The sequence below is a fragment of the Chelon labrosus genome (assembly GCF_963514085.1).
Source record: "Chelon labrosus genome assembly, chromosome: 6".
Classification (NCBI taxonomy): domain Eukaryota; kingdom Metazoa; phylum Chordata; class Actinopteri; order Mugiliformes; family Mugilidae; genus Chelon; species Chelon labrosus.
Window position 1 is genome coordinate 25,392,056 of NC_140342.1, and position 12,969 is coordinate 25,405,024.

A 12,969-nucleotide genomic window follows, 5' to 3' on the forward strand; every position below is an offset into this window, starting at 1 on the left:
AAACTTCCCAGTTATATTTGTAATCTTTTGTCATTTTGCCCTTCTACATACAACACCTGTTCCTCAAGCAAGCTCCTACTACATTCCCCCACATCACGAACAAAACTGGGGAAATCTGCCTTTTCATCCTATGCACCACATGCCTGGAATGATCTACAACATACACTCAACTTGGACTCCTTACCCTCGCTAACTGTTTTTAAAAATATTTTAAAGCTGACTTACACTGAACAGTGTCACTGCTTCTAGTATTTTTATTTCATTCTAATGTATTTTTGGCTCTCCCTAGTCTTTGTTGTCTTTGACTCTGTGTTCTCTGTGTTAGTCTGTTTTTGATGTCTTTGCTCTGTACCCATGTCCTATGTTGTATTTCCTTGTCTTTTATAACTTATACTGTATAATTGCTGCCATCTTGACCAGGACTCCCTGGTAGAAGAGACACTGTGTCTCAATGGGACCTTCCTGGTAAAATAAAGGTTAAATAAAATTTAAAAAAATGGCGGTTGGTTGGCGTCAAAGCTGCTAAAAATTCCAGAAGAAGAAAAAGAACTAAAATCACGTGACTAAACATGTCTGCTGTGTGGAAGAACTTTACTCAGGAAAACGAAGTCAGTCAGAGAGAAATGTAGTAAACAGTTTAATGTGGATGTTTGGTGAAGTGGTAGTAGGAGATCATCGATACTACCAACACCAGACTCGATCACCTACTACCACCCTTTATTTACGTTTGGATCGGGATACTCAGTATTAAAATGTTCAGGACTGGATCAGCGGGGGGGAAAAAAAAAAACTTGATCAGGACATCTCTAGAAAATATAGAATTACAGATGAGATCACTGAATATGAAACCTTCATAAAAATGAAATAACATATTTGTGTTTCTCCTTTAACTCTGAAGCTAAAACAAAACCTGCGAAAAGTTTTAATAAAATATAAGCCCCGTCTACTTTAAACCACATTTCAGGTGACATAGAATGATTTCCATTTCCGTATCTGAAGATATTATCAGCCACTCTTTCCTTCTCACATTTCATCCAATGGTTCGGTCTCTCCATTATTTTCCCAGATACCCGTTCGCTCCAACAAAACCACCTCATGAATTCCTCCTTGTTTGAGCGTTTTTTCTGGCGTCTCACATCCAACTGAATTATTGTTAACGCAAACCGCCGCAACCCCAAACGCACAAGTTTGTGACAAAAGAGATGGACGTCCCCTCTGTCTCCCCTTCCCTCCGCTGCCCATCGACTGTAAACGATGATAAAACGACGTCGTTACGATGCCTCTGTAAAGCTTAATGTTTCAGAAAAGCACCATCGCAGGGGGGGGGAGGGAGGGGAGGGAGGGGAGGGAGGGAGAGGGGGTTAATGTACGCTTTGGGATGGATTGATATTCTAGTTGAATATGACAAACGACACTTTGAAGAGGGCCCCGCCCACACCGTTGCACTTTAGCCGAGAGGACGCCATATTTCACTCCGGGAACGTTCCGTCAAACGTTCGCATTAATAAGAGCCGGGGCTCGTCCGTGACCCCCGCCGGTGGCTGCCGGCTCGGGCCCGGGCCCGGGGGCGGGAAACGCCAACAATAGCACTTAAAAGCAGGAGAGGAGCTGTTGCGTAATCGCCAGCAAATGTGTGTTTGTGTGTGTGTGTCTGTGTGTGTGGAGGTGGGATTGCAATTATCAAGCAAGCGATAAGAGGAAGAAGAAGAAGAAGAAATAAATAGACATTGAGCTTCTCATGGAAGTTATTTTGACAGGAACCAATTTACCAGAGCAGGTGATTTGGGGAGTCTATCTGAGTGTGTGTGTGTTCTTGTTTTTATTGAGTTGTGGGGGCCAAACTGTTGAAGAATACTAACGTTGTGGGGCCACGTTGTCCCTTTTTGGAGACATTTTTCTGGGCGTAACAACCTGTTAAGGCTTATTTCTTCAGGTAAATGCTACAATTACTGTACATTAGGGTGAAGGGGCGAAGGAATGAGTCCTGTATGAGAGAACTGGACCTGGGAAATCCTCCCCCTATCTCTCCCTCCCTCTCTCTCTCTCTCTCTCTCTGGACTGACAGCTTGGCTAATGGCAAACATCACTCCTTTCTTTATTCCCCACTTCATCAACGCCCTCGTCTCATTACCGTGAGTCACACTGTAGCCAGGTGCGCACACACACACACACACACACACACAAACACACACACACCTTTCCCGGTGTCTTTACCGCTCGACTGCACCGCCAGAGATTATTGGATTCCCCCCTCGATGTGAAGGAACGGCCTTAACTGAGTCGTTCGATTGATCTCGAAACACAACCGCTGAGCTCTTTAGGAATAAAAATAAAGGAGAGGGTCCTGTTGGAAGAATTTAATAAGATTCTTTGTCACCCTCGAAATTAGGAGTCAACGACGCAGCCGCGTTGGAGACACAGTGGAGCGGTGAATGCAGATCACTAGCGTATCTTTTGGGAGACTGCTCATTCAATTATTGTAAATAAAAATTCAGACGACTGTTGGTGTCTCTTCCTAGCTTCCCCCCTTTGAATGATGAATACAGACTACTGCCACCTGTTGGTATGGAGAGTAATTCTCCCTATGTGCCCGCTGGTTGATGGCTCTAGTCTTTGAGGGTCCATCAAGTGCAACTTACTGGTCCATTTCCTGCCAGTAGTTGATTAATATTCGGTCAGACTTCCACTTTTTAACTGCATTCAGTGTCATGCAACAAACTGAAAAATATTACGAGGTGTTCTGCATATTATTCTGCCTCCTGCTAACCCTGCATATTAAAATACATCAGTTGTTGTTCTTCTTTCTTTTTGATGTAAAGTGCTTTATAAATAAAATTTATTATTATTATTATTATTATTATTAAAAACTTCATGAAACACCCTCCTCCAGTGTTTGGTAACGGCCAACAAACACCAAACCTTATCCTAGCATTGAACGCACACAAAACCGCACTAACCATTAGATTGTGTTTAGTATTTCACCCACCCAGATTGGTTCCTCTTGTCGGGCTTATCATAAAAAAGCAACGTGGTTCAAGCATAGAAATCATACAGCAACAAACCAAAAACAAAAAAAGCATCCTAGCAGAACAGGCTTTGCCTTTCTGCAGCAGTCTGAGTGAGTGAGTGGCTCAGGACGGAAGTAAATCCACTTTTGTTTTGTTTCAAACCAGTTCTCAGTTTTAAACCTGCAAATTAAACATGGCAACGCTGGTTCTGGGGTTTCTCACCTTCAGCAGTTCCTAAGATATGTTGGATTTTACACTTATTCATTCATTTATCTGTCCTACTCTTACGTTTCACAGCTTGACAGAGCTGTTGTCATGGCAACTGTCAATCATCACAATGCCCGTTTTAATAGCATCAAACTTACTTCCTACTTTCAAGATATTTTAGTGTTTTAGTTCGACCCAAGTCCCACCCACTACCATGGAGGGGGGTGGAGCTTATGACCTACACTGCAGCCTCCAGCCACCAGGGGGAGCTCTAAATGCTTTGGTTTCACTTTCGAGGAGCTGTCATGTCGTCCACTTTTCTTACAGTCTATGGTTGTGTGTTAGCCTCACGTCTGTGCCTCCATCGTAGCGTGTTCCCACTTCACCGGTAGCCTGAACACGCAATAACACAACCTCATCTTTTTTCTCAGATTCATTTTAAGCAAACAACCAACAAACCTGGCTGCAGAACCAAATGCCAAACTGAGCTTAAAGAACCAGGTTTACTCTCTGTAAAGCATCAGAATGCTCTGTGGGAGAATTTTTTTTTTTTTTTTTTTTTTTACTGTCGGAGTCATAAGTGTTGAAAAATGTCCATGTGGAGCCTCAGGTGCGGCGGCGAGCCGATGATAATGGGTAGTCTGTGTCTGGTGTCAGTGTAAAGACAACATCACTCAGCCGTGGAGAACCTACCTGCCACGTTGGCCACATCTGTGGTGCTGACGTTCTGAGCGTTGGGGCTCACTTTGAAGGTCACAGCCGGGCCCACCACTCTGTAAAACACACACACACACACACATATATAAATATATATATTTCTGAAAAATAAAACAGGTTTCTTCACAATCTATTTTTCTCCTCGGTGTTGTTTTCCGGGCGGCGGGAGGAGGAGGGCGGTGGAGGGTTTGTGCTCATTAAAGCTCAGCCATACGTGGCGCTTCCAATGGAGAAAAAATGAGCGTTAACCTGAGGCGATCCTTTAGGCGGTCGCAATCCCCATCACCACGGAGAGATAACCTCTTGAATCTCAATGTAATGCCGTCCGCCGGCATTTAAGCACGCAAGGAAATGAAGAAAAAAGGAGGTCAGCATGAGAGGATGCTGGTCACCAACAAGGGGACGCTGGGATACGTGAGATCAGATCTAGCAGCCGGGTTTATAATGCATTTACATCTTGATTCAACATATGGTGATTGGAATACATATTGTCAGGAGAGATGTAAATTCAGGACGACAGAAATGTGAGGGAGAGAGAAAGGCGACGAGAGAGACATATGAATCGTGTTTAAGCTGCTTTCTTCCCCTCTTGTTCTTCCAACGTTTAGGCCAATGAAACAGCTTGAACTGAAACACTGAGGGAGAAACAAGAGAGAAGCTGGGTGGTCAGCGGCCAAGCGGAGCTTCCCAATGTGATTAACCTTTTTGTTTTTCCTGCTGCAATTCAGACTAAAAGCCCAGCGGGAAGATATATCACCGGGTCCCCCTCCAAGACTCATTGTGTGCTGCTATAGGAAGTGACTGCACAGTGGCCGCGCTGCTATAAAATATGGCGATATCATTAATGAAGCAGGTCCTTTCCCTAAAAGAACAAGTTTAAAATGTGTACAGAGTGGTTTGAAGTTGATGGATTTGAATGGCTTTCACTGCCGGCTGTGTGGTCGGCCTAAAAAAACAATACACTGCCTGGCCAAAAAAAGAACAGTCTCCACCTGGATTGAACTGAGCAAATAGGTAGGAGCCTCCTATTGGACAATTACTGCATGGGTGATTATCTTTCAGCTGGCAACAAGTTATTTAACCCCAACTGACGCAATGAGTAGCTTCTCATTTCTTAAACAACCATGTCTAAAGATACAAAAGATGTTAGTCTGTTTGAGAAGGGTCAAATCATTGGCATGCATCAAGCAGAGAAAACATCTAAGGAGATTGTAGAAACTACTAAAACTGGGTTAATGTCCAACGCATTATTAAAAACTGGAAGGATAGTGGAGAACCATCATCTTCCAGGAAGAAATGTGGTCGGAAAAACATCCTGATTGATCGTGATCTGTGATCACTTAAATGTTTGGTGAAATCAAATGGAAGAAAAACAACAGTAGAACTCAGGGCTATGTTTAATAGTGAACGTAAGAACATTTCCACACGTACAATGTGAAGGGAGCTCAAGGGATTGGGACTGAACAGCTGTGTAGCCTTAAGAAAACCAGAAGAAAAGGCTTCAGTTTGCTAGGGAGCATAAAGATTGGACTCTGGAGCAATGGAAGAAGGTCATGTGGTCTGATGAGTCCAGATTTACCCTGTTCCAGAGTGATGGGGGCATCAGGGTAAGAAGAGAGGCAGATGAAGTGATGCACCCATCATGCCTAGTGTCTACTGTACAAGCCTGTGGGGGCAGTGCTATGATCTGGGGTTGCTGCAGTTGCTCAGGTCTAGGTTCAGCAACATTATGTTGCCCAAAGAATGAGGTCAGCTGACTACCTGAATATACTGAATGACCAGGTTATTCCATCAATGGATCATATTCCAAGATGACAATGCCAGGATTCATGGGGCTCAGATTGTGAAAGAGTGGTTCAGGGAGCATGAGACATCATTTTCACACATGGATTGTCCACCACAGAGTCCAGACCTTAACCCCATTGAGAATCTTTGGGATGTGCTGGAGAAGGCTTTGTGCAGTGGTCAGACTCTACCATCATCAATACAAGATCTTGGTGAGAAATGAATGCAACACTGGATGGAAATACATCTGGTGACATTGGAGAAGCTTACTGAAACAATGCCACAGAGAATGAGAGATGTAATCAAAGCGTGAACGTGCGTGAACTATTTTTTTGGTGGCGACTTTTTTTTTGGCCAGGCAGTGTATGTATATAAAACAAACGCACAGATTTATGCGGCAACATTTCTACTTCAGTACCTCGCCTAAATATTTTATTCTAACAAAACCTTTCTATGTTAAGTGTTTGCTTTTCAAACAAGTCTGGGTGACCAGCCTTCATCTCAAATGCAGTTTTTGAGGCTTTTAATTGGGTTTCTTGAGACTTGAAGCCAGTTTATCAAACAGCAACAACCCACATTCACCGCCGGGCTTTTCATGCTGCGGTAATGTTGCATTATTCTAACGTTTAAGGTGCAATAACAAACTAATTAGAGTGAGTCAAATGAAGGCTGCGCAGGGGCAAAGTTGGTGAAGATACGTGCTTGAATAAAAGAAGAAGATAAATTTGTGGAGCTGTTGTTTAGATGTAGGGTTTAAGAAAATACATATCGATTTGGATTTGGATGGATTTTTCAGATGTGTAATAAGATCAGTCCACGTACGACAGAGATCCAGAACATGTTGGAAGCTCCAAGCACCGTGAGATTGGTTGGATTTAAAAAGTATGACGTCAGAGAAGAGCTGCACAAAAGCAAAGATGTGAAAGACGTAGAACTGGACGGAAAATATTATGGAAATACAACAAATCGTCAAATTAGTTTTGTAAAAAATCTAAATGAAATCAAATCAGGGAATCAGCAGCAACTCAAATGAAAGACCCTGCCCTTTAACACTTATTTAGACTTCAACACAAACCGAGCAGCAAAATAAAATAATAAAGTACAAAGGAAGCTGTTCTCAGCCGGGGTGGTGTTTCAGGAACGCCAGGCAGCACCGAGGCTCATTCTTCTGACCATTATTTCTCCTCCGAGGTATGAGGCTGATGTATTTGTCACATCTGTGAAGTGATTCATCAGCCGGTTGCAGGCGAAGTCTCCGTGTGTGTGTGTGTGTGTGTGTGTGTGTACGTGACGAAGAGGGAAAATCACTCAGGGCGAGTTGATCACATATCCATCAGCCGGCCTCTGCCACCCAGGACAAAGACAGACGCCACATCCACTTTGCAAACGCCGCCGTGCCGGTCGCTCAGCGGGCGGAGGAAGCTCAAATTTATTTGTGTTTATATGTCATTAAACCAACATGGTAACCATCCATTATAAATATGTCACAGAAATATGTATTCATTTATTGTAGTGGCTTTAGTTTAATATTTATATACTGTATGTGCGGAGGATGTGATTGATTTAGTCCGTTTTAATCGAGCAGCAGCTTTAAAAATAGCAGTGCAGTGATATCTGGGGTGAAATCCAACCATCCAGTCAGTCTGATGGTGTGATTGACAACAGGAACAACCCCTGTCATGTTTTTAGGAGATAAAACATGCCCTCAGTCTGCGGCTGAAAGAATTTAAAAAAAAAAACCTTCATGGACAGAATGGTGGTTTTTTTCTATTGGCTACTGAAGGCTGGAAAAAAAAAGATCAGATTTAACTAAATGCACTGAGATGACAAAGGTAGATAATTATTGAAATTGAATTTGGAATTAGAAAATGCTAGAAGAGATGAAAAAACGCCCCGAGAGCTGCTGATTTTTTTTGTCGTTCTATTGACTTCCACTAAAAAGATTCAAAAGTCGTAAGGTAATGAAAATGTTTTCCCTGAATCCTAGATAATGTCAGAAGTGAAAAACACTAAAGCCACAAGAATTTTGGCTAATTCTATTAACTTATCTTTGTAAAGTAGAGGTGGAAAAATTAGGTTTTCCTAAAATAAGAAGTTTAACCATCAGGCCCACGCGTCACTATTCCTCATCTCTTTGTAATTATGGGTCCAATTATATTTAAAACGCTAACGCAGGTTCTCCAGGATCCAGTTTTAGCTTTTTGGTAGTCGCAGACCTCGTAGCCTTCCTGACTCTATTAGCTCAAACTACCTCTCCTCCATCCTTTGAGGGTTGGGTCAGAGATGTTTCTGGCAAGTTTCATAAAACACGGCAACCCCTGTTTTTCCGCCATATCAAAACTCGACAGTCAGAGACTCAGTGAGGCTGATTGTCTTTTTGAATGTAGCTCTGAGCCTTTGATTAGCAAACACTAACTCGTAGCACTGACAGTGATGTTAGGGATGTGTGGAGGGGTTAAACACATCTACATTCTTTCTCTACCTATTGTTTCTGTATTTTAAATATGTTCTGAAACAAACTGCAAAAGCACTGGTGCTCACGCTGATGGGATAAATGTGTCCATGGCCAAATAAAGATGATTTAACTTGATTAGGTTTAGACAGTGTCTTTTAAAGCTACTCTATGAATGAATATTTCTTTTTATCCAACATTTGCTATAACTAAATACGTGCTAGAGAGAGCAGAGTCTCCATCCTCCTCCTCCTCCTCCGGCCCAGTTCAGGCCCACTCTCTCCTCCTAGTGGCGGCTCTTTGATACGACCCTTCAGCTCAGACAGACATTACATCACCTCAACCCTCCCAAAAAAAAATAAAAAAAAGAATTAAATAAAGAAATAAAAACCCTGTAGTCTACACTCGGTGGCGGTTACGCAACGGCCATCGTTATTCGGGCGGCCAGCTACAGTCAAAGGCTCCGAGAAGCCACCCACATCATCCCCGCTTCCCTCCCGCTCGCCCGCCTCTCTGCCCTCAACCACTACCAGGCCGCCGCCGCCGCCAGAGCTAAAAACACTCCCAAGGCCAGGGTTTTTTTTTTTGTCTTGCTTTGTTTTTTTCACCGTCTATTATCTAATCAGTATCGAATTGTTCCAAATGTAATGTAAAAGGTGTGAGTCACTCTCCAGGTTTGTTTCTGCGTCCTGGCTCGGTGTGTAGGCTCACTTTAGTGATTCATACGCTGCCAGTGTGGACAGTTTTTGCTGCAGGCTCCATGAACCGCCGCTACAAATGCCGCCGCCGCCGCCGCCGCCGCTCTCTGGCGGAAAGTCCCAAGAGGAAACTGTTAGAAAAGGGAAGTTTTGTTGTCTTTTCAGCGGCTGAGGTTACACAGGTCGCGGGCTACTTTGTTCACAGATACTTTTGTTGTTGTAATATGCTAATCTGCTGCTGCTGCTGCTGTGTGAGGTGTAACGGTGCCGCCGCCTGCTAAACGGATAAAGGGGAGTTAGTGCAGTGGCTCAGATTAAGGATAAACCTCAAGGAGGGAAAGAAGGAGGGATCGCACACCTCCTACACCTTCTACACCTTCTACACCTTAGAGTACAGTCAGTGCAACTAAAGATAAGCTCATGTAATAACGAGAAACAATCAGAGTTTTGGAACATCTTCCTCCACCGAAGGATAATGACGTTGAACGGAACTTATAACTAAACATCCTTCTCCTTAAACACTGTCCTGGTCAGTTTCACTTATCTGTCCCACTATAGGGTGAACTGAATCCTTATAATGTGTTTTACTGTACATTATGACATATTTTCGACTGTTTTCTGAGTAGTCGATTAATAGTTCTAGTTCAATTCAATTCAGTTTTATTTATCTGGCGCCAATAACACTTTACAGAACCCGGCCTGAAACCCCCCCCCCCCAGAGCAAGCAGGGACGCGACGGTGGCAAGAAACACTCCAAAAAACCTTGAGCAGAACCTTAAGCTCATATAATGTTATTCAAAGCTAACGGTTGCATGTTTAAACAGAGATGTTTCCTACGTTGCTGTGAACATGGATCCCATCTTGGTTCATCTAGTTTTTCAACCTCCATGTTTCTGTCCCTCCTGGAAACTCCTCAATCTGATGTTTTTACCTCACGTGGAGCAAACACGCTCAGAGAGAATGGATTTATTCCAACCAGTGAGAAACCAGAAGATCAAGAGTTTATATGGTTATTAAGAGATTAGATTATTAAAGGTTTATCCCAACCTTCTCAGTCTGATTCCTTCTGGTGAGTCTGTTCTGACTGAGGAGGTTACATGAGATGTTTTTACTCTGATTATTAGAGGAACACTAGTGTCCAGGTACGTGCAGCCTGTTTGATATGTGATCTTCTGCCGCTACAGATAATAAAACTCTCGTTTGAGGTGATATGAAGCTTCACTGACACGTTTCCAAGTTCTCGTAACTGATGCAGTCTCGTTTTAAGATTGAAATCACCAACAAACGTCAAGTTTGAATCAAAAGATACTAAATATGTTGGGGATAATGTTCTTATTTCCATTTTTGATGAAAACGTGCCGCAATTACTAAATGGGTTTGAACATTTCGGCTTCAGCGAACATCTTAAACCAGTTGAGAGAGGTTATTTAGCTCAGAAAGAAGAGACTGAAGCAGAGGTTTTAGCAACAAATGTATATTCTAAGCGGTAAAGCAGACTTGAAGGCTGTTTTAGAAAGCAGTCGTTGGTTGAGGCTGAGGAGCAGCCTGGTGGGTGAATCAGGAGCAACAGTGTCAGAAGGCTTTTGTTTCTCATTCTGGTGAAGGTGACTGCCGATGCCTCAGCGGTGAGGAGCCGGGCGGCCTCGGAAAATAAGCGTGGCGCCTCTGACAAATTGTCAAGGCGGCTCCCCCTGCTGGGCTTTCACTGCGCTCGCAACAAAAGAGACCCCCGGCTTTCTCTCTCTCTCTCTCTCTCTCTCTCTGTGCATCTCTCTCTCTCTCTCTCTGTGGCTTTCTCTGCCTCCAATCCATCACTCCCCCCAGTGTATAGCTCCCTCCTTTCAGTCCCAGAATAGGAGAACAAAGACAAAAAGGTGCATTAGAACGGGGGAACAGTACGGCCCACCCAGGGTCTCAATGCAGCGGCCGAGCGGCGTGGCGAGGTGCCGGGGCGAACAACGGGGGCCGAGCGGCGGGGGGGGGGGGGGGGGGGGGGGGAGTGCGTGGTGTGTGTGAAGGTATGTTCGCATGTGTGTGAGAAGAGCATGACCCCCGAGCCGCTCCACCCCCACCTGTCCACACACGAACAAACAAAACCAAACGATGTAAGAAATCTTCCTCTGTCTGCGTTTTACTTCAGCCGGGACACTGAACGGGTTCACACTGAATTTACTGAGTAAAAAAAAAATAAACTCTTTTACCTCATCATCTCTCAGAGGACAAACAAGCAGCTTTTAAAAAACAACACTTGGATAAGAGCATAAATATAATCTGAGAAATCCACATTAACTGTCTCAGATACTACAGAGCTCTACATAAAGTATTAATATATTATATAATGCAATTTTCCATTTCCTGCAAAGATTTTATAAAGCAAGGTGTGATCTGCTTCATTTGCTTTTTTCAGCTGTTTCATTGTAGAACTGTTGTGTCCATTGTGCACAACACTCAGAGTTTGTATTAGAGAGAGGTCAAAGGTCAAAGGTACGTCTGCAACAACTCCTCGAGGGAAACGATTACTTCTGTGGCTGCAGCAAATGATTATTTTTTCGATTAGTCCACTGATCTATTGATTGTTTTTTTAAATGAATTTCCGAGCAGTTGATTGTAGAACTACTGCAGACCTTAACTTTTCCTCATAATTTCAAACATAAACATGATATCTATGAATAAAGAACTTATTTTAAACAGTTTGACCAAATGAGACTATTGAACAAAAGTTCAGATTTATTGACTGTAATTAACTAAGTGTTAGTATTCGTCTTTAAAGTTTTTTATGAATTTCTGTTTAATGAATTTCCTCACTTTTGACGTTTGGATAAAAGCTTTTTTAGTAAGCATTGCATCGCGACAACGTATTTTTTGCAAATCGACGCATTTACGCAGTCGACGTAATCAATGATGCGGTTGCATCGATGTTAATATGGGTGCAATAAGTTGATGCAAAGCATTGGCATGGACTGGTCGACCACAGCAGCATCCCAACAGAAAACATCCTGGGACTTTCTGTTCAAAACTACGAGAAAGCAGCGTCAGCATCTAAACTATTACTGTGAGTTCAGACTGATTGTTGGTCGCTGGTCACGGCCTGGGAGGTGACGTTGTGTCCTCATCTGTTGTTTTTCAGACAAGAACTCTAGAGCAGATGCTAATTTTATCTGGAGCTAATAAATCGGTTGAAATGAAACACTAACACTGCAAACCTCTCTTAATTAGGGGTATGAGCACTGAAAGTGTCTGGCACCATATGGTTTTTGTACTGGTTTTATTGATGTGGGTTGGGACTTTACCAGTAGATAATATGACCAAAGAAAAAGAGGAATTTATGAGAAATAATTGGCACAACTCAACCACAAGGTGGCGCTACAATAATGGGGAACACGTTTGATTAAAGACCTTCACCTGCATTACATCACTGCACTCCTTGAAAGTAGATGTATCTGATGTTATAGGCCACACCCACTTGTGCCTTAAACCTCTTGCGCAATATTGCAGAAAGTGCAGCAGCTCCTCAACTAACTAGTTTCTTTTAGTTTTTATAATTTACTGTAATACACTTAAGGCTCATTTAAGGTACTGCAGGACATAGACGCCGTAACCTACGTATGTAGCCTACGCCGGTGTGAGCCATTTATACTTATGCTCATCAGTCTGGTTCGCTCTGTAAAAACTCCACCCAAACACTAGTTGGCGCTGCGTCATTTTAGTCCGGTTCATTTTAGTTTCTACTTCCTGTGTCACTTTTTCCACCATTTCAATTAGAGCGACTGAAACTTTCCCCGAAATTTCACAGAAGACGAGTCGAACCTCTTCAGTTAACCTTTCCTCCATGTGTTCCATCTTTATTGATTCAAAAACAATCAATTCAAAAAATTGCGGAGATGGAGAAACACTCGGGAATACTAAAGAGGAAACAAGCGGACCAATCACAGCTCTGGTGGTCTGTGTCACTGCAGTGCATAGTACACTAGTATTCTGACCATAATGTTATATAACATTTAGATAACGCTGATATATAACTTCCCTCTAAATGTAGTGATCATTATTATTAGGACTTGCTTTTTGCCGCCCAACAGGAGGCAGGTCCCTACGATGTTAAACA

At 42.9% G+C, this 12,969-nt stretch overlaps 1 protein-coding gene across 1 annotated transcript in view; it reads right to left on the reverse strand.

Moving 5' to 3' along the window:
- Positions 1–12,969, reverse strand: part of LOC311488899 (receptor-type tyrosine-protein phosphatase N2-like) — a gene marked incomplete at its 5' end in the record, with an annotated part of 207,251 nt that overhangs the window by 135,681 nt on the left and 58,601 nt on the right. Inside the window, one exon of the mRNA XM_084545761.1 lies at positions 3,909–3,988. Coding sequence (XP_084401887.1) covers positions 3,909–3,988 — 80 coding nt within the window. The remainder of the gene's footprint in view (positions 1–3,908; positions 3,989–12,969) is intronic.